The sequence below is a fragment of the Nomascus leucogenys genome, chromosome 8, assembly GCF_006542625.1.
Source record: "Nomascus leucogenys isolate Asia chromosome 8, Asia_NLE_v1, whole genome shotgun sequence".
In the NCBI taxonomy this organism is placed as follows: Eukaryota; Metazoa; Chordata; class Mammalia; order Primates; family Hylobatidae; genus Nomascus; species Nomascus leucogenys.
Window position 1 is genome coordinate 16120996 of NC_044388.1, and position 21877 is coordinate 16142872.

The following is a 21877-nucleotide window of genomic DNA, read 5'->3' on the forward strand; positions in this document are numbered from 1 at the left end:
AATAAGGACCGCGGCTTATTAGCTGTTCCTGTCCAGTTCGCCTTGTCCTGTGCCTGCACACGTGAGACTAAAAATACCCGTGGCTCCTATTAGAAGCTCTGCCCCGGGGACAGGCAAGGCTGGAACACTGAAAAAGCTCCTGCATGCCCCCTGGGATCCAGGCCACTGGGCTCCTCCTGCTTGGGGCGGATGAACACCAACATCCTCCCGCCAGGCCCCTGGGGGTCGACAGTAATAATCAAAAGGCTGCTCTTAGCTCATTCATGGTTTTGTTCAGATCCTCCAAAGCCCTTTTCTGTGTTCCTCCTCACCACCTGATCAGACAATCTTGAACCACCAGGAGAGGTCCTCTCTCAGGGGGCTCCCACCACTAGGAGCACTCACCGCCTGCGCCCTGCGAGTGGCTGGCCCACATTTTAGCCTCCTCCTGGAAAAATGCCTTTTCACTGAAACGTGCAGAATGGCAAGCACATTACGCTTGTGGGGAGAACTGGGCCCATCCAGAAGCTACTGGGGAACTGTGTGAACCGATTTCTCAATCCTTTCTTTCTCTGTCAGTAAAATGAGCTTAAAGGCATCAGCCCAGCTTTGGGCTATTGTTAAGACTATGTGAGTTCATGGAAATGGAAATGCAGAATTCTGCACAGAAGGAGGTGACTGGTATGGAGCAGACTCTGAAGCCTGACCGGCAGAGGACTCCTTGTTTACGTCAGAGAGAGGGGCAGATCGAGGAATATACAAGGGGCATTTCAATCGCTGGGTAATCAACAGTTGGCTAGGTTAAAGAGGTAATCTCTCCATGCGCTCTCATGTGCCACTGGATACCTCTCTTGGCATTGCCCAGGATATTTTGGATGTGGTGGTGAAAGACAGATTGATCTTCATCATCTCCCTCCCCAGCAAAGGGCCAAGAATGCCATGGAGTGTAAAGACTCCAAAATTCAAAGTACCCGAAATTTGGAAAGCAGTGCTTCCCACACTTGCACATTATTATATGCAAGAAGATGAGATTTTAATGAGCTCTGGACAGAAAAATATGGAAAGTCAATTAAGGTGTCATGAACAGAAATACTTTGAGAAAGGGAATAGCTGACAAACTGATCAGGAAGAGACATACCAGAAAGGTTAAGAATGAAAATTGCTCTTAACAGCATGAATCATGGCTTATGACTTCTGATCAGGGCAGGGGGCAGGGCTGGTGTCTGCATGGGACTGAGCAGCGCTGTCTCAAAACGAAGCTCTCCCCAGACTCATGCTCCAGATGGTTCTGTCAATGTGGAGGATGGTGCCTTCAGAGCTGCTTGTCCTCGTTTAACCTTCTTCGTTCCCTGCAGGTCTGTGAGAGAGACACAGAAGAGCAAATGCTACACATCTCTGGAAAGCTCAGTTCTACCTCCAGGCTAAAGGAAAAAGTCTCAGCTTGCTGGGAGCATTAATTCTGTCCAATTTGATTCAAACATTTGTTGAGCACTTTCTGCGTGCAACAAACATAGGCACAAAATGTTGGGGGATTCAGGAATGAGTAAGACCATGACCTGGCCCCCTGGCCCTCAAAGAGCTTCAAGTAATCAGAGCTATGACCATGACCCTGCCATGGACTTTGCTACGAAATACAACAGATCTGAGGTAGGTTGGAAGATTTTTTTTTTATCCAACCAATATTTAAATATTTGTGCCACTAAAGTAGGAAAAAGGAACTAAGGATGTGAATTTTTTAATACACACACATGCACATGCAATACACACACACAAGGTAAATTCAAGCTTAAAAATTGTTCAATCTCCATGGTAATAAAAATGAAAATTAGAAAGGGTTACCATGTATCGGCCGGGCGCAGTGGCTAACACCTGTAATCCCAGCACTTTGGGAGGCCGAAGCAAGAGGATCACAAGGTCAGGAGATCGAGACTATCCTGGCTAACACAGTGAAACCCCATCTCTACTAAAAATACAAAAAATTAGCCAGGCGTGGTGGCACACACCTGTAGCCCCAGCTACTCTGGAGGCTGAGGCAGGAGAATCGCTTTAACCCGGGAGGCAGAGGTTGTAGTGAGCTGAGATCGTGCCACTGCACTCCAGCCTGGGTGACAGAACGAGACTTCGTCTCAAAAAAATAAATAAATAAAATAAAAAGAAAAGGTTACCATATATCAATTATCATAATGGCAACGGTTGATGTACCGATAGTTTTCAATGCTTGTGATAGTGTATGGAGAGGTTGACGTATACAGCTAGTGAGTGTAAATAGGCACAGTCTTTCTGGAAGGTAATTTGACATTTCATATATATATATATATATATATATATATATATATATATATATCTTAATCCTTAAAATAGTCATAGTCTTTGACTCAGAAATTCCACTTCCAAGAATCTATTCTAAGGAAATAACCAGAAATGTAGTCAAAGATATTTATTATCACATTATTTATAAAAGTAGACAATGCAAAACAAACTAAAAGTCCAACAATGAGAAAACAGAAAAATGGATTGTAGCACATCAGTATAAAAAGTGACTAACCAATCTTTTAAATTAGCTTTTGAAGAGTTTTTAGTAAACTATTCATTACATGTTGAGTGAAAAAAAAATCTTGATACCAAACTATATATGGTGCAATACTAATTATAGTTTTTAAATAAAAATATTCATTTTTATTTTACACCTATTGATATGGTTTGGCTGTGTCTCCGCCAAAATCTCAGCTTGAATTGTATCTCCCAGAATTCCTGTGTGTTGTGGGAGGGACCCAGAGGGAGGCAATTGAATCATGGGGGCCAGTCTTTCCCATGCTATTCTCCTGATAGTGAGTAAGTCTCACAAGATCTGATGGGTTTATCAGGGGTTTCTGCTTTTGCTTCTTCCTCATATTCTTTTGCTGCCGCCAAGTAAGAAGAGCCTTTTGCCTCCCATCATGATTCTGAGGCCTCCCCAACTATGTAGAACTGTAAGTCCAGTTAAACCTCTTTTTCTTCCCAGTCTCAGGTATGTCTTTGTCAGCAGCATGAAAACGGACTAATACACCTATATATAATAAATGTTCACTTATTATACTCTATGTTGTAGTCATAATGAAAGGAAATACTAAATAACAAAATGTTTAGAAGTGATTATCTCTAGATGGTGGGATGATGGGATTTGAGAAGCTTTATTTTCTTCTTTATATAGTTCTTGCACTTTCTAAATTGTTAGTAATGAGCCTGAATTTGACAGAGCATCTTGTCTCCTGATGCCCTGTGGGACTTTATGACCCAGCTCACCCAGAGAGGTTGCCTGAATCTGAGGACTGAGCTGGGGCCTGGCCCTTCAGCTTGGGTGGAGGCCCTGTGTCTCCCCTGCCTGTCCTCTCCATCTGAGCCCAGTTCCCCACCTCACCCAGGCACTCTGCCCCACACTACCCCAAAAGATCCTCCTTTTCTTACACAGCATCTGTATGTGGTGCTTGACTGTCTCTTCCTACCATCACCACCCTTGCCTAGCATCTTCTCCAGAAGGTCAGTCTCAGGTGACCGTGGTTTTGAGCATGCCTAAGGCAACCATGGGACCTGCACCCTCACCCTTGTGAACAGTCCCTGCTCTCCTATCCCTGCTGACCAGGACCAGCATCGCTGCTCAGATGGGCAGCTGAAGCTTCACCCACAGCAGACTGGCCCTGGCTGCTCTTCTGCTCCTCTCAGAGCTCTTCCCCTGCACCATAGCACCAACCAGACTGCCCTGTTTTCACTTCCTGAGACACGCCATTTTCTCTCTCACCTCCAGCACTCCTTCCGGCCCCTCCTATTTCCTGCTCAGGCTCCTCCTTGCCTGGAAAGCCTTGTCCCTCTCTCCTACTCATTCATCCCTAAGGATACTGTTTGGGGACGTAGCCTTCTTGGTCCCTCCTCTCTGGGATGACAGGTGCCCCTCCCCTGTGCTTACTCTTTCATTTCATCCTATGGCATTGCACATAGTGGGGTCTCAATAACAAGCCATCATCTGTGCTGGGAAACATCTTCATGGCAAACCTAGCAGAGGTGGAAAGTTCTCTTTACAGTGTAGCCATCCTCAACCCAGAACGGTATGGAACTATCACAACACAAAAATTTCTTTCCCTGTCTGCAAAAAATGGTGGTCTTCTGCCTTCCTCTCCATCCCTGGCAGGGCTACTCCTCCTGAAGACTGCTGAATGCTCCCAGCCACCAACGTTTTACTACTGCCACTGTCACCAGTTCTCTCCCCACCCAAAATGACTGATGCCACAGAGCCTGTGAAATCTGTCCCCAAAGGCCCAGCTCAGGGCTTGAGCTCAAAGAATTTTTCCAAGAACCTCAACAGAGGTCTTGAAACCCCGAGTCAAGGTGTGTTCATCATGATTGTTAAGACCATCTTCCCCACAGGCTGACAGATGATCTTTTCCTTGGCCTGGGCACTATGCAGCCTCAGCTCATGGGCATATTATGGTCAAATAGGGTAGAGGGGCAGGTGTTGTTTAGCACATGAGCTTTGGAGCATACAGAGTTGGGTGGGGTGTCAAGGGTTGGGTGTCCCCTGCTACCTGTAAGACACATGTGAGACCTTGGGTAGGTCACATTAGGCTTCTAAGCCTCTGTTTTCTCATCTATAAAATGGAGATAATGCAAAGGTTTATCCTACTGAATGCACATAGAGAGTTCACAAGTGCCATCGGGCTGGGAAGGAAGCAGAACTGTGCTGTGCCATAACTCCTGCCAAACAGGCTGCAGCTGCACAGATCTGGTGTCAGTTCTTCAACGAATGGATTCTGTGGCTCACTGAGTTTTTCTGTGATTGTAGAACAGTGGCCACAGAGCAGTGATGTGGGAAGGAAGGCAACACAGAGGTCAGAGATGGCTCCAGTTCTTTCTATACTCTGTCTCCAACTGTGAAACCACATCCATGAGACCTTCCCCAGAGCAGAAGCCAGCAGGGAGTCTGACCGGAATACAGGAAGTTGCCATAGCTATAACTACCCATAGCTAAGTACTTTATCTCATTTAATCCCAGCAACACCCTCACCCACTTGACAGATGAGGAAAACTGAGGCTTGGAGAGGTTAAGTACATTGTTCACTATCACCCTGCTGGAAGACAGTGTCTGGAAACAGGTTTGCCTGGCATAACTGCTCCAGAAGGGATTGACATGCTTTCCAAATTTGGTGGGTGTGGGACAAGAGCAGGGGTGAGCTTCCAAATTAACTACTGGGATTGTAAAAAGAGGCACCACAGAGAACTGGCATTCCTCAGAAGCTCCAAGAACTGGGGTACCCAGGAAGGCTTCAAAGTAGAGGGGAGGGAATGGCTCCAGTTCCTTCTATACCCGCCCTCCAACAGTGAAACCACATTCATGAGACCCTCCCCACAGAGTCTTGAAGGATGCATAAACTGTACGTGCCAGGGAAGTCCAAAGGGGTTTTCCAGGCAGAAATCATAGCAATAGCAAAGGCTCAGAAGCAGAAGCAAGCTAAGCCAGGCCAGTCAAGAGGCCATAGGAAGCCTACACTGGCTGTGGAAAGGTTTCTGGGAAAGGTATCCAGTATCCCGTACAAGGATTCACTCATCTCAAGGGAGGCTGAGGGACTTAGGAGACTGGAACTTGGTCTGTTACTCTTCACCAACCCACACCACTCTCTGTGTGCCTCTTCCCCACATCATCAGTGGAGAAAATTCCCTGCCAAAAGCCTTTCTTGCATTGGCTTACTTACTCTGTCTCTACAGGGAAGAGAGATACTTGCCTCTTGGAATCCCAAGAGTGGTAAAAACAGCTATGACTGATGGTCCCTGCAAAACTACTACTTCTGAGGGAAAACAGTGAGGGTCCAAGCATACTCCTGTCTGATGACAGCTTCAACTGCCAGGAGCAAGCCCTGCCTCTGGTGAACACTCCTCATCTCCAAGACAGCAGAACCAACTCAGGGCCCAGAACCATTCAGACAACTGACAAATCTCACCTTCTAGCAAAGGAGTGGATGCAGGGCTGCTGACAGCTGGATGTGTCTAAGTGTTGAATTTGACAAAGGTGACGATACAACTATTTTGACTGTTCTTTGTCTTTTTGTATCCTGGAATTTCCCACTCATTTTGATTAAAATAAAGTTTTGCTCAAGAATGGAGAAAGCCCCTGGTTTGTCAGATACTAAGACAAGGATGCAGATTAATTATTTAGGTCAGAATACAGAGGGCCTTGCATCTTTTTTATTCGAGATGGTGGCAGGATGGAGGGGCTAGTATGGTGTGTTTGGGGTATAGAGGACATGGTTTTTGCTGAAGCATGTGTGGGTTTGGTGGGGAAAAAGGAAGAGGTGGGTCTGGAGATTTGCAGGCTGAGGGTTCCCTCATTTGTCCCATTGATTGTGTGAGCAGCTGGAGGGAGGATTTGAGCAGAAGGGATAGAGCCTCTACTTGAATGATATCCCAGCCACCTCAGTCTTCTCTTGTCTCTCCTTCCCCTTTCCTGATACATCCAAATGCCTTCAGCCACATTACCTTCCCCATGGTGTCTCCCCCTCAGACCAAGAATGGATAGTGGGGAAGAGGGGAAGCAGCTAGGTCAACCCAGGCCAAGGATGGGAATAGAGTTGGCATTAAGAAGAGCATCTCATCTATGCTCCTGGCAGGCCCCAGAAGCTAGGCTGTTGGACTGATGGCCATGGGTAAACCTCTGGGAAGAGGGTCTAGGTGTCAGGCAGCATCAGGATCCAGGGGCAGCAGCATCTCCCAGAGCAGTCGAGGTGACTCCAATTTCAGGAGTTTGCACCAAAGTGGTGTTCACACTGCAATTCTTTCCAAAGGAAACATTGGTCAATGTCTGAAGACATTCTAAGTTGTCACAATAGGGAAGTGAATGTGATTGGCATCTAATGGGTAGAAGCCAGGGATGCTGCTAAACATCCCACAGTGTACAGGAAAGCCCCACAAAAGAGAATTATCTGGCTCAAAATATCAGTAGCGCCAAGGATGAGAGGCCCTGCTCTGAAGCTGCCTTCAGACATAGCAGAGAGACAGGAGGCCTCTACGCCATCTCCCCAGACCCCTGGCAGCACATTCCCAGGTGAGAATATCCTTCTCCAGAGGCAGTTCTGGGAGGGGGCACAGAGTTTGCAAGTTCCTAGCAATGACACTTTCCAGCAGGAGAGCAAGGCTTGGGAGATGGGAATGCAAGTGTAAGGAAAGGGGACTTCAGCTCCCCCGACCATCACCACCACTCAGACCCATCCAGCAACCAGAGGTGCTGCACATGGGTTTCTAGTTGATTTCAGCACTTCAGACAACCTGACACTTGAAGGAGTTAGGCAACACTGACTGGCCCAGGGTAGTTGGGGGGACTCTGGGACCTGAGATCTGCCTCAGCAATCTCCAACACCCCAAGAGCTTTGTGTAATGCACAGTTCTTACTTCCCCAGCCACATAGAGAGTGTTAGCCAGCCTCCCAGGTGTGCATGTGTGTGTGTGTGTGTGTGTGTGTGTGTGTGTGTGTGTACCTGCACACATACAGACAGGATAAGACTCTCTTTAGCAGAAGGAAACCTGCCTTGGGAGTCAGCCATCTCCACTTGTCTGTCTGTGGCTTCAGCTCTCTAGGGACTCCAGTTCAACATTACTGGAAGCCAACAACCTCTCCTTCCATCAGATGCCCAGTGGGTGAGTCAGGGGGAGGGTGGTGGGGGGAGCGCTGGTAATGCAATGAGACAACAGCCTTTACACGGGACCAAACTCTGAGCCACTGTTATTGGAGGAAGACCTTCAGAATCTCAGGGTGTGGCTGTGACATCTCTCCTGCTTCTCTGCTCCATCAGTCACTTGTGACTCCATCTGTCCCTTTCCTCACCCTTAAAATGAAGTAAGACTGACAGCTACCATATGAAGACCACTTTCTATACACCAGGCGCCTTACATTCATGCCATTCTCACAACAGCCATGTGAGAAATTTTTATCAACCCAGTGATAAGGGTAAGAAGGTGGAGGGAAAATGGCTGGTCCAAGGTCACACAGCCAGGAAGTGATGGAGCTGGTACCGGAATGCAGTCTGTGTGACACAGGCTGCTCCAAGGAGGATCTGGGAACTCTCAGGACCATGCTACAAGGTGGGGTCCATACACTCCAATGCGGGGAGGGCTCCCAGAGCAAAGGCCTCCATGTGGGGGGCATTTATTAACAGTAGAAACTCGAATTAGAGGAACGCCCCCAGCAGGGTGGGCCCGTAGTGCCCAGGGGTACCAGGCAGAAGCCTACGTAAACACTCCTGAGACCTACAGCTAAACCCCTGCTGCTGTTGGCTGGGCAGGCCAGGCCGGGCTAAAAATAGAAGGCTTCTCAGGTCCAGCTCCCTGTGCCCCAGCCTCCTCCTCTCCCCCTCCCTCCTTCCCCACAGGGCAGGAGCCAGGCTTCTAGAAGGAACAGAGACTTTAAGACTTTCGTTTCAGATCAAAGAGGATCGTTAGCTTGATACTCAATGGGCATGTTCCAAGTTCTACAGGGGCCATAACTCGGGGGAGCTCCTGACTCCAACACCCCACCCAACTCCCTCCTAGGGAGAGAGAGCTGTCAACCTCCAAAACCAACCCAGGGAACGAGTGAGGTCCAGGCCAAAACTTGGCCAATTTCTGCACATCTTGCAATTCAATCTGGAGCCCCTTTGCTGTCTTTCCTTTTCCTGAACCTACTCTCAGTGTTGACAGCACTGTGCGATTTCTGTATTTGCCAGGGGCTTCTCGTGGGAGGTCGGCTCCGGCCCTCTAGAGAACCCTCCGGAGACCGTGGGGATGAGGCAGCGCTCAGCCAGAGAAGTCCTGGAGCCCAGGACCAGCGCTTCAAGTGCACCGGGCGGGAAGCAGGGGCGCAGGGAGGGAGGCTCTGGACCGGCCGCCTCTGCTGACCATGGCCCCGGTGCAGGTCAAGGCTTGGGCCCGGGGATTTCCTTTCAAAGGTGACTTAGAGCCGCTTCATTAGGGTAGCGCCCTCCCAGGCGGGCCCTAATGGCGTGTTTGGCAGAGTCAGCGAAACGCAGCGCCCTGCGGCTCCAGCGGCGGGGGAGCGCCCTCTCCCGCGCCCTCGCCCTCTCCCGTGTGGGGCAGCTGCGCGCACGGGGCCATTTGCAGCGCAAGCAGCCTAGCGTGCGGCCGCGGCGCCCAGGTCGGAAAGGAGGCGGCATCATGGAGCTGAAGAAGGACATCAACGCCGTATCTATCGACATGCTGCTGATCGTGCACTCGGAGAAGCGGCGCGCCGCACAGGGTACGCACTCAGACCAGCAGGCGAACCCGAGCGCGCTGCTGCAGCGCCGAGGAGGTAACGCTCGCCCGACCAGGGTCCCCGGGTCCCCCGGCACCTCGGCCTCCTTGCCACAAGGGCCCGCCCGCCGGAGGGCGCCCATTGCTCCCCCGAACGAGGTCAATGAGCCCGACCCTCTTCCCCATGGCTGCCGTCGTTTCCCCGCAGTGGCGCCGGCGTCCCGTGGCAACGCGCAGTCCCGTGGCAACGCGCAGCCCCGTGATTGCCCCAGTTTGACTCCCTGTGCAGGCCTGTGGGTGCTTCCGTCACCCCTGGGAGTCTTTTTCCTCCCAGCCACTCCCTGACGGGTGTAGAGCAAGATTGGAAGATACCCTGGAGGAAGGCGGCCAGAGCCTCAGGGCTGACTCATGGGTAGCAGAGGCCTGCTCCCCCCCCCCCGCCCCCCGCCCCGCCACAGCACACTGCAGGGCACAGGGGACGCTGGGAAACTTTTGTGCTAAGTCAGACTTTTAGAGGGGGAGCTCCCTGTGTGGCCTTGCACAATTTACAGCCTCAGTTTCTCCTTTCTTGAGACTTTCTCCCAGCCTCCTATAGATGGAAGGCATGAAAGGCGTAAAAGGAACGCAGGTTTGGATAGGGTAAGATTTGAAACCTGCTGTCTCCACTTGAACTTATCCATCAATTTTACTTGTCCTACACACTTTCTGGGTAAATTTGTAAATTGTAGATTGGTAAAATAAAGTGACTGTTTATAGAGTCATTGTGGAAAGCAGGATCCGGGCCTCTGTTCTCCAGACGACAGAACACAATGTGAATGGAGTACAGATGGATGATAATGGAGGTTAAATAAGCCCCTGAAAAGCCAGAGAACTTCAGGGTCCTGGATGGCAAGCTGTCTCCAAGGCTGGTGTGAGGATGCACTAGGCGGACTGCGGGCCAGTTCTTTAGGAGTTAGGCATGACAGCCCATGCAGGAGAATGACTTCTGCCTCACTCCTCCCCTCCAGCTCTGGAGCTCCTTGGAATTCCTGCTGCTGCTCTGCCCTTGGTTCTTCTGTCCCCAGAGCCTCTGTGCTCATTGAACATCCACCTTCCACCTGCCTTGCTAAAGTAATGCTGCTGTGGATGGCCTTGCCACTACCAGCCACACAGGCTGGAGCTGCCTCCAGAGCCCCGGGAACCTCTTGGGAAGGCAGGCAGGGGAAAGAAACAGAATCTAGAAGGCTGAGTATGTTGACAGGCACTCTAGTCTCAGGGCTGATTCTTGACTGAAGCAGGAGTAGTTTGGATTTGTTGGCTCTTTAGTTCTCAGACCTGCTCTTGGGAGAAGGGGAAATGGCCAGGGTATTTGTAGTTAGAAAGTCAACAGAGGGCATCAACTTCTTGATAGAAATGAGACTGCTCTGAATACATGTACCACAGTCCCGAATGCCCTCTCCAGTGTGTGGTGAGGCCTAGTTCCAGGTCAGCCCATGAGTCCCCTGCTCCCAATCCTCTCTGATCACATCACTTCTAAAGGCTCTGACACTAGAAAGGGCAAAGAACACAGAGAAGCCCAGGAAATACCAGGCATCAGGACTGCCCTGAGAGGTGCCCAACACCTCGCACAAACTCATCATGACTCCAGACTAATGTATGCACACTAGTGACTACGATAGAGAAAAAAAGACCCCTAATGGCTGGGCCCTTTCTGCTGATCTCTTTCTCCAAATATTTTTCTGATGGCCGTTTCTCACCGATGCTGTGAATGACAGTGTAGAGATCTGTGTCACTTATTCATAATCAGAGCAGAGAAGAGGGAAAGTGCATGGCTTTTGATGCCTGGTGGGCAGCGATGATATTCAGAGACCCCAGGCTAAGCCAGCCTGCAGATCCTCTCCTCGAAAAACAGCCTAAGGGAGGAAAATGCCCAACAAGACCAGCTTGTTCTGAAGCCTCCCATGGGTGCAAAGATCTAAAACAAACTCTTGCTCACTTGCAGGTATCTCCTCCTTTCTCCTCCGCACTCCAGGTCCTCCACTGGAGAGTGGATCTTCCTTGGCTATGTAAAAGAGGGACTAGGCTCCATGTCAGAAAAGATCAAAGCTCAATTATTGTTGCAATGCAGAGGATGGAGTAATCCGTAACAAGTGGCCCTTCTGCTGGGGGCCTTGTGGAAGAAAAGAGTCAGGGGGACAAGAAGGCAAGGAGAGTGTGGACAGGCTAGGTCACTAGCAATTTGGGCTGCAGAGCCAGCAGATGTTCTCTCCCATTTCTGTAAGGCCCTAGCATCCTCCCAGTCATTTCCTTAGAGCAGTGCTTCTCCAAAACGTGCCTGAGAGCCCTCAGCTCCTATCAGAAAGTAGAGTGCGTATACTCCTGCGGCAGTAGAAGATATAGCCTATAGCTGCCTGCGGCAAGACCCAATGAGCTTTGAAGTCTTAGGTCTTATCCCAAAAGTCTATGTGGTTTGTGTATTCTACTCCATAGGTGTGTCATGAGGGTTCCAAGTGGTAAGTCACTGGCACTGGCTATGGGGGACTCTGCAGAAAAGAAGGGTGTTAAGAAGGGAGTGGCGGCCCCTGAGTGGTTGAGAGGGCTGGAGAATAAGACTCAAGGCTGAGCTTCCAGGAACAGTGCCATAAGCCGCACCACAGAGCTGGTCTAGTGAGGAAACCTCCTCGGCCACCAAGGAGCATGAATACTCCTTCCGCGCCAGGATCTCAATTTTATTGCAGCAGCTCCCGCTGCCAGAACATATCGCCATGCTGTGCCAGGAACTCGACCTTGCGGCTACCACTTGCAGCCGCAGCCAGAGTGAGAGCTTTCCTTCCCTTCCCTGTTGCATCACCAGGTCCCAAGGCAGAGTGAAACACAGGTATATCAGATTGGCCATGGCTAGGCCATACGTGTTTACCCTCTAGCTGCAAGGGAGGCCAAGAGAACTGGCAACTGTCATTTTCCCGTTCCCATTGGGATTGACGGTCTTAGCCCACTCCCCCCACTCTGAATCAAGACTCTAAAAGTGGGTGATTCACCACATACAGAAATAGGCAGGCAACGTGGATAGCAAATGACTTCTAAAATAATGCTTTCATATGTATGCCGTGGAGAGGTGGAAGTGGAAAATGGGCATCTGTACTACAAAAATTCTCCCTGAATGATCCTGATAACCAACCCCGCTGCCCTTGAAAACTGTTTTAACAGTTTTTAAATGTTTTTAATTTTGAGAGTTGCATTCATTCCCTCAAGGGCAACTTATTCATGGGCAGCCTCTCTCAGATTCCAAGAGAGCCAAGATCCACCTGCTCTACCATAACCCAGATGAGTCTGCAACTGGTACATCACTGTTTTGCCCTGTGTCTCCCACCTCAGAGAAACTTGTTATTTTGCAGGATTCCAAGGCATTGGAAATGGAGTCCGAAGATGGCAGAAATTAGAAGGAAATGACTTTCACGGTAAATTCTCTTTTTCCTTTCAACCTATAGGATTTAATACATTGAACAATAACTGGAAGAATTGGGTTTCACTCATTTGAAGACTGGCCCTAGACATCTAACCACTGAACAGAAAGTGGCTGCTCCTGACCCAGCCAGGCCTCTAGGGCCACTGTGACTGTGGGAAGTGTTCCCTGGAGTCAGGTCCCCTGCTCTCCTGGAGGCTGTGGCTGAAGAGCAGCACCAGGAACTTGAGCACCCATTTGTTTGCTGGCTGAGCTGTAGGGGAGGATTTAACATCCCTTGGGAAGGTGAGGTTTGAGTGTGCTCCTATGAGAGGCAGCCATCTATCTTTTGAAAATGTTTCCCAACAGAGAGGATAGTGGTCTGCCTTGGGACAGTATGACTTGAAGCCTGAAAAGATGCCACTCAAGGGTTCTATAGCTCCCTGCTGGCCTGGGACCCAAAATACAAGAAGATGTCAGCTTCCAAAGCCTCTTTTTTCCAGTGCCAGGCATCTGCCGCCCCAGGCCCAGGATCTCTCTGGTAACACTAAGGGGCCAACTATAATGAGCTTTATTCTATTCCCTTTAGAGTTCATTAGCCCAGCCTCCAGGGACAAACATCAGGGACATTGCACAGTGGGCACGTGAAGGTTCTAATAGAGACCAAACCTCTACTCCCAGAGCCCCAGTAGAGAACTCCATCAGCCCGCAGCTATGTGAGCCCTGGGATCAGATGACTGGCTTATCAAATGCCAGTCTAAAGGAACCACCCTCCATGACACAAATGGGGAAATAGGATTGCAGATGAATAGGACTAAACTGCTATGTTCTACCATCCTTCTGACAATAATGAAAGGGAAAGATGAAGTTCTAAAAGTGAATTCATTCACTCATTCTGTTCACAAATGCCTATAGTGCTTACTTTGTGCCAGGCATGATTCTAAATATTGGAAATGAAACAGTGAAAAAGACAGCCAAGAACACTGCCCTCAGGGGAGCTACGTTAAAATGATTGGAATTATAATGCACTGCAGGTGAGTCTCAACACCCAGGAGGTGAAGAGTCTTCCTGTGTTCCCTGCCTTTGGTAGGAGTTCTCAAGAGACACTCCCCATCCCCACCCCACCACTGCCAGGGAGCCACCCTGACAGGCATGCATGGGTGCAATGGCTTCCCTGTAATCTTGCTACAGGGGCCATCAGCTGGTAGACATGCCAGCTTTAGCTCTACTGAAGTAGATGCCAAAGCTAACAAAACTCTGCTACGGGTTATTGAGAATTTTACTAAGAATCAGACCCCCAGAGACCTGTTAGCCACAGAAATGGCCATGCAGGGCATGGAAGGTATGCATGCTAGGCCCATGTGTGAGTGGGTGTGTGGGCAAGCAAGCCGCAGGTGGAAACAAAGAAGCACAGCATCCTTGTTGGTTGCAGCTGTCTCATACCTTGCCTGAGTTGTCTGACACTCATCTCAGGGCTTCTCAGGCATGTTATTACATCAGGAGAGGATTGAAATATACTGAATTCATTCTATTTTTACCATCTTCCGGGTTTCTGATTTGGGAGAAGTTTAGTAGAAAAATATCACAAAACACAAAGTGACACATTGACTATTACAAGACCATTACAAGACTCTTGTAAAAGACATGAAGTGGGTCTTAGCGCCATGTGTCAGCTGATAGAAGATGATTAAAATAGTTCTTGCAAAACCGCCACGAGAACTGGGAGTTTCAGGTAAATGCAGGGCTGGAGAGAGGCTCTACAGAGGCCCTGAGCCCAGAAAAAATGATGCTTCTACCACTCCACCAACATGTGTAAAGCAAAATTTCATTTATTTTTCAAACGGTACATTTGCATGCATGCAGAAATTAAAATTAGTTTCTTTCTGTGTTTTCTGATGTCGAGATTCTGAGTGCAGGTATTAAAGCTGACCTTTTCTCACACCTGCCTTACTGGTGCCCAAGGCACCCAGCTCTGGTAACCAGCAGGCCGCCCAGCCCTGGTAACTGGATGGCTTCCATCTTAGAAGGAAGTGGCTGATGGCATGTGCTGGTGGAGTGCACACAGACGCTGCTGAGCATGGGCTGGATCCAGAAGGGCACATTTTCCCCCTCTTGCTACCCCGTGCACTGCCTGGGCTGGAGCACTGGCAGGGTGCTGAGACTAGAGAGCTCCAAACTTTTCGAAGCAGCAGGTGTTTGGGCCCAGCCGCCTCCTCACCCCCCTACCCCGCCCCAGTAGCTTGCCCAGCAACGGGCTTCCCCTGCTGTGATTGGCTACTTTCCTTGGTCCTGGACGAAGTCTGCCTAGTAGCACAGGGACAGACGCCCCACAGCTAAAGGGAAACCAATTGTGCAGCCTTGACTATAAATACCCCACAGCAGCTATGCCAGCCAATCACCCTCCTTGAGGATTCCCTTCCCGGATCTTGTTTCCTCCCTCAGCCAGCCGAGGCACTGCCAGCTGTGCCTGCAAGAGGCGGCCCTGGCCTCCCTGTCCTCGCCTGGTCTGGGGCTCCAGCCCCGCATGCCACATCACCCTGTATTGGAATACACAGTGGACTTGGCCCTTGGCTGACTAGTGTGGGGCTCAGGGACCTAGCTGGGCCTGTTCATAGGAGAAGGCTGGAGCAGGCAGGCTTCCCAGGGCAGGACCCTGTCAGGGGGATCACAAATCCAGCCTGGCTCAGTACCTCATCCCCCAACTTGATTGGCTTCTGCATGGGCCCAGGCATGGGAACCACTGAGTGGCTGATCTGCACAAGAAGAATCATCTAAACGGACCTGTTCAGGCCAATGCCCCAGGGGCATACTTGTTTCCAGACTGAGGCACTGGTCCCAGTGGTCACTTCCAGTGACAAGCCCACTGCAAGCCAGCAGGAAGCTATAGAGAGAAGATGGCAGGCCAGGGTGGTAGTGTGGGGGAACCTCCAGCTGCCACCATCCTCCACTTGCCCAGCCTTCCCCCTACCCCTCTGAAGCAGAGGTTCAAGGGCAGCTTCAGTAAGAGCAGAGCACAGCAGCAGCTGTAAAGAAGGGAGGAAAGGTCATGCTTCCCGTAGAAGGGCAAGTAAGCCTGTGAGCTCCCGCTTCTTGGCCTATGGCAGGAAGTAGGCATCACTCCACGGCAGCCTGACCCCACTAGGCTCTGAGGACAACTCTGTGTCCCAGGGACAGAAATATCCCCGCGTGTGGAGGGAATGTGCGTAGAGTCCGTGTCCTGCAAATGTTTGTGAAACAGAACCAAACTACACATCATCCAGTCTCCTAGGCTGGGGTAGGAGGCAGGCTGGTCCCCTGTTCTTCTCATCAAGAAGCAGGAGGCTCAGCCGGGCGCAGTGGCTCACGCCTGTAATCCCAGCACTTTGGGAGGCTGAGGCGGGTGAATCACAAGGTCAGGAGATTGAGACCATCCTGGCTAACATGGTGAAACCCCATCTCTACTAAAAATACAAAAAATTAGCCGGGCGTGGTGGCGGGTGCCTGTAGTCCCAGCTACTCGGGAGGCTGAGGCAGGAGAATGGCCTGAACCCGGGAGGCGGAGCTTGCAGTGAGTGGAGATCGAACCACTGCACTCCACCCTGGGCGACAGAGCGAGACACCATCTCAAAAAAAAAAAAAAAAAAAAAAAAAAAAAGAAGCAGGAGACTCAACTAAGAGTCAGAAGACCTGAGGTTCAAGTACCAGGTCAGAACCTCCCAGCATGCTCCACAGAAATGTGTGAAGATCAATGAGGCATCTGTGTATGCAGTGCTTTTGAAACTGTGCCTGGTGACACCAAAGTTGGGAGTTATGGCTACAAAGACCATGGAAGACTGGTAGCCTGTTCTAGAAGAAACGCAGCCTGTGCTGGCACCTGCTAAGAGGCACAAGGGGTGTGTGCACAGGGGCTTCCAGGCATTTGTCTCCATGCACAGTGTCGTTGTGCTGGTTTGCACATGTGCACACTGTGAGGGTGTACACACATTTAGGCCTGGAGATGTGCTTGGCCCCCGCCAGCCCACCTTTCCCGCAAACACATACGGCTCTTTGCTCTGCCTGGGGAAAATTCCCCAGTGGTCACTGCAGGCCTCTCTGTCTTCCTTAAATAGAAAACTTGGTGGAGAAGCAGCACCCTCAGCAGCCCCAGGTCATCACTTCCTACGACAGCCAAGGTAAGTGATTCGCTGCTAGCCGTGACCTCCCCTGCAGACATGTGCCCAGACCTGATGCTCTGGCCAGCGACAGCCCAGGATATGGAGCTCAGACTATGGGGAGCAGGGTCCTCTCTGCTCCCATGGGTGTTGGAAACCCTTTTCCTCTCCCTGCGTCTCAAGGGAAGCAGCAAGAGGCTGCACAGTCTGAGTCTTCCCCTCACCATGAGATCAAGAAATAAAGCCCATGGGCCTCAGAGCACGCTGCTGTCATCATCATCACTATTACTGTCACCACTATTCAACATTTAACGTTTGTTGAATGCTAACCATGTGCCAGACACCCTGCCAAGCCACTTATGCACTTATTCTCATGAAAATTAAGCTTCACAGCAATCCTGTTTGACAGGTACTCCTCTTTACCATCCTCAAATTACAGATGCGTAAACTGAGGCTTGGAAAGGCTGTCATGTGTTCAAGATCACATGGCCAGCAAGAGTCAGAGCTGGGCAGTCTGAGCCCCAGCAAGGCCTCAGCTGTTAACCTTCACACATTTCTGCTTCCTCATCTCCCCTGGAAACCAGCCTCCCTCCTGCTGGCTCGTGGCATCCAAGCCCTCCCTTGTCCTGACCCATAGCAGTTCTTCAGCCTCTCCTGCTGAGACTGAGTCTTCCCAGGGCATCCCACCCAGTGAGTTTGCCACAGCAAGGCAGAGTGAGAGGCACCTTCCTTGAGGGTCCTCACTTTTTGGGGACAGGCTCTGGGGACTCAGGGAAGGCAGGCAAGGGCGTCACTGACTCTACAGTTGACTGGATCTGAGCACATGACAACACAGAGACAGGAGGGCCCCACAGCAATGGTGACGGGATGCTAGGTTAGAGACTCTCACGCCCACCTTGGTTAACTGCTGTGCATTAAATACTGGGCCCTGGTGTCTGAGTGTTCTCACAGGCTCAGCCATAAGAGTTCATCACGCTTGCTCTGAGAGTTGAAGCCCTAACCTATAAGGAAATTATCTGATCAAATTCAGAGGCAGTGACTTCCCCCATGCCCCACATGAAACAGGAGGACTCTGGAGGCCCTGGAGGATTGGAGCCTCTCAGGGAATTGCTCTCTGAAATACAGGTGGACCAGCTTCTCTGTAGAAAGGCACTGGCAGGCAGTGATGAAAGGCCAGCCAACCAGGGTTACCAGCATGGGGGAGCTGGCTCTCCTCACAGTACAGGCCAGTGTCCCTTTAAGCCAGAATTCCCGAGAATGCAGCTCTAGGACAGCCTTAGAGACCTCTGTGGGCCCAGCAGGACCTGCCACCAGCCCTGAGAACCACAAGGACAAGCCCATGCCCTGTTGCTTCTCTAAAATGAACTCAACTGCACATGGCTCAACACAAAAAAAAGGACTCAGAGATATCTGGCTATAATGACAGTGGATTAGCACCACTCACCTCACTTAGTGAAGAAGACAGACAAAGGCCCCTGTCCTTGTGGAGCTGACATCCTAGTGAGGAGACACAGACAATCCTGACAAGTCAAACACCCTGAGCCAGATAAGCCGTGAGGGGGAAGTAAAGCAGGAAGGATGATAAGGGGTGTGTGCGGGTATGGGGTCTGGGGCTGTGCAGGGTTGTATATTCATTTCCTATAGCAGCTATAGGAAATTTCCACAAATGAGGTGGCTTAAAATACCGCAGATTTATTCTCTTACGCTTCTGGAGCCCAGAAGTCCAAAATCTGTTTCACGGGGCTAAAGTCAAAGTGTCAGCAGGGCCAGCTTTTTTTAGAGGCTCTAGGGGTGCATTCATTCCTTGCCTCTTCCTGTTGCTAGAGGCTGCAGGCCCACCATGGCTTGTGGCTGCCTCACTCCAACCTCTGCTTCCATTGTCACATTGCCTTCCCTGCTTATAAATAGTTGAATCTCTCTGTGCTCCCTTGTATAAGTATATGTGTGGTTGCGTTCAGGGACCAGCCAGATAATCAAGATGGTCTCCCTATCTCGAGATCCTTAATTTAATCACATCCACACAGTCCTCTTTACTATATAAGGTAACATTCACAGGTTCCAGGGATTCTGGCATGGATATCTCTAAAGGCCATTCTTCAGCCTATCCAGGGGACAATTTAAAGTGCAGTAGGTGAGAAAGGCCTCACTGAGAAAGTGACACCTAAGCAAGGAAAGAGGTAAGAGCTAACGATGTGGGTATCTGGGGAAGAGCTTCCAGCAGAGGGAGCAGTGAGCGTGAAGGCCCCCAGGCGGGAGCGTGTCTGCGTGTTCAAGGAGCAGGCAATTGTGCTGTGGAGAGGAAGGGAGGGGCATGGGTGAGGTGGGGGTAGCAGGAGAAGAGCCAGAGAGGACACAGGGCAGAGTTGGCAGGGTCTGGGAGGCTTCTAATCTGAGTGTGATTGGAAACCATTAGATGGTTGTAGACATGACAGCCTCCAATGCGTAGAGAATAAACAGAGGGGGCAAGGTTGGAAGCAAGACAACCCTTAAGAGGCATCATGATAATCCAGCAAGAGAGGTTCCCCCATGGTGTGGATCTGGGGTATACAAGAGGGGAGTCAAGGCTTGGGACCTGAGCAATGGGGAGGATGAAGGTGAGGGAGATGCAGGAAGAGCAGGTTGGGAAAGAAACATGAATTCAAATTTGGCTTTGTTGAGGTTGGTGCCAGCACCTGCCATTTTGGAAAGCAGTGGCCAGGGAATCATTACTCCACGTGCCACTTTCTTATTTATCCCATGAGCCTTGACAACCTTTGGGCTCTGTTCTGCGAACCACACCGGCCCCCAGAGAAGCCTTCTTGGAAGCTCTATCACAGTAATAGCGGTGACCAGAGGTGAGACACTTGGTGTGTGCCAGATATTAAGCTAAGCCCCTCTCATGGCTCACCTCATTTAATCTCCACAACCACCTTCTGCGGAAGGTTATCATCCTCATTTTACAGATAGGGAAGCTCAGAGATATTTAAATAACTTGCCTGAAGTCGCACAGTTAGCACATACCAGACCCAGAAGTTGAACCCATGTCTATGGGCTCTCGAAACCGGTGGGCTTAACTACTCCACCATACTATCTCTTCCATACAGGACAGGGACCAATCTGGTGGTGTTGATTTGGGTGCAGTGCCCCCACCCAATCCCCACCCTCAATGTGCAGTCTAAGATTGCAGTCTGAACTCATTGCTTGGAATGATTCAACATTTTCCCTCCTCCTCAGCCTTTCTTTCAATGGTAGACTTTATGCAACAGGCGGCAAAGGAACATTGGAATCTTGGGTCATGGCAAGGGGCTTTGGAGATGGACCTGTAGTGGGTGTGTGGGTTGAATGAATGTAAGGAGAGTAATCATAAGGAGCCCCTGCAAAGGACATTCTTTCTTTTTTTTTTTTTTTTTTTTTTTTTTTTTGAGACAGGGTGTCACTCTGTGGCCCAGGTTGGAGTGCAGAGGTGCAATCACAGCTCACTCCAGCCTCAAACTCCTGGGCTCGAGCAATCCTCCTTCCTCAGCCTCCTGAGTAGCTGGGACCACAGGTGAGTGCCACCACATGGCTGGGTTTTTTTTTCGTTTTTTGTAGAGATGGGGTCTCACTATGTTGCTCAGAATGGTCTGAAACCCCTGGGCTCGAGTGATGCCCTTGTCTCAGCTTCCCAAAGTGCTGGGATTACAGGCATAAGCCACCATGCCTGACCCCAAAGGACATTCTTGAGGAGTCAGTTTTCTGTTGAGGCTTCTGTCCTCAAGGTCATCAGCCCTTAACCCCATGCAAACGCTTTGTAGAGTAGTCTTCTTTGATGTGTGCACTAGGGTCAAAGTGCCATGTTTCCAGACCTCGGACCTCCCTGTGGAGCTCCAACCCATAGACGGAATCATGAATGGTCCTTTGTTTTCCGTTCCTAATGGAAGCCAGGGGCAGGGCTGCCAGCGATGCCCTTCATCATGCACACCAGCAGATGCCCGGTCACAGCCCTGAGCTCTGGAACACTAGGTTGTCATCTCATAATGAGAGCGGCTGAGTGGGGTTTTCATGCTGCGTTTGGCAGTACCCCCTAAGGATGGTGTTCCATCATGTTCTACAGAGCTGGACAGTCCCTGTCACCATCTAGCAGGCTCATTCCTGGGCTGTCACTGCTTTCCACTTCCTGACTACTGCATCCTGGGGAGAATCACAGCATGTCTCTGTTGAATATCTAACCAGGGACTATTTAAGGGTATTTTTTTTAAACTACCAATGCTTTAGCTGTTTTCCTGACTCTAAGCTACTGCAGGAAAAAAAAAAAAAAAAAAACTCCAAGGCAGAAAAAAAAAAAAAGGCTGTAAATGTGCCAACCTGTTATAGAAAAAGTTAACAAACACCTTAAACCAATGATGGCAAGTATTTCACATGAATCCCATGACCCCTACACACACATATACACCCGTGTGCATGTGCACAGGCACACACACACACACCTGACAGTCTCTGTTAACTGTCCCTTCAGACAGCCACTTCCAACCAGTCAGAGTTAACGAAAAACATGAAACCTGTTTGCCATACTGCGTTAGGTGTTCTGAGCCAATTAGGCCTTTAGATAAATCCTGATTGAAACCTGAAGAGATCTGGAGAGCAGCTGTCAGGTGGAAGAAACCTGACTGGGTGAAAGGCAGGGCAGTAAGCATGTGGACATTCTTGTGCTTGTCTGTATGCTCTGCTTCTGAGAAGGCAGGGAAAAGCAAGGAGAGCTAGCGGAGTCTAGGAAAGGCGCCAGGGAGCGCCTTCTCAGGATTAGCAGAAAATAATCTCTAACATGCTCTTAACTAAGATGGTCAAAGCTGCAGCTTCAGAAATGTGATTTTGTTGACAACTGGTGGAGCTGGGGAGGGATGCATGAGAGAGGCCAGCCAGGCAGCCTGGAATCCCAGGAAGGGCCTCCTGTAGGTTTGGTTGTGATGGTTAATAGTCAAGATTAGAATAATGTACTGTACTTAGGCTATACTTAGGGTTTAGATCTGACTGCGAGTTTTGCTCCAAATGATCTCCCTCTGTTAGAGATTGGCCACATTAATATTTTTTCTTAAATTAAGAGTTTTATTTGATCCAGGAGCGTCATAGCCAGCAAACTCTCTCC

At 50.0% G+C, this 21877-nt stretch overlaps 2 protein-coding genes across 3 annotated transcripts in view; one reads left to right on the forward strand and one right to left on the reverse strand.

The window, feature by feature from the left end:
• Positions 1 to 1028: 1028 nt before the first annotated feature.
• CEP63 (centrosomal protein 63) overlaps positions 1029 to 21877 on the reverse strand; it is a 163669-nt gene continuing 142820 nt past the window's right edge. Inside the window, exon 14 of the transcript XR_004031278.1 lies at positions 1029 to 1336. The gene's annotated coding sequence lies outside the window, so the exon portion shown is untranslated. The remainder of the gene's footprint in view (positions 1337 to 21877) is intronic.
• Positions 8910 to 21877, forward strand: part of KY (kyphoscoliosis peptidase) — a 51069-nt gene continuing 38101 nt past the window's right edge. Inside the window, exons 1-3 of one of the 2 annotated variants that reach the window (XM_003265247.4) lie at positions 8910 to 9283; positions 12600 to 12662; positions 16735 to 16797. In XM_003265247.4, coding sequence (XP_003265295.2) covers positions 8971 to 9283; positions 12600 to 12662; positions 16735 to 16797 — 439 coding nt within the window. In that variant the 5' untranslated portion in view covers positions 8910 to 8970. The remainder of the gene's footprint in view (positions 9284 to 12599; positions 12663 to 16734; positions 16798 to 21877) is intronic. The other variant, XM_030816796.1, reaches the window with a different exon arrangement.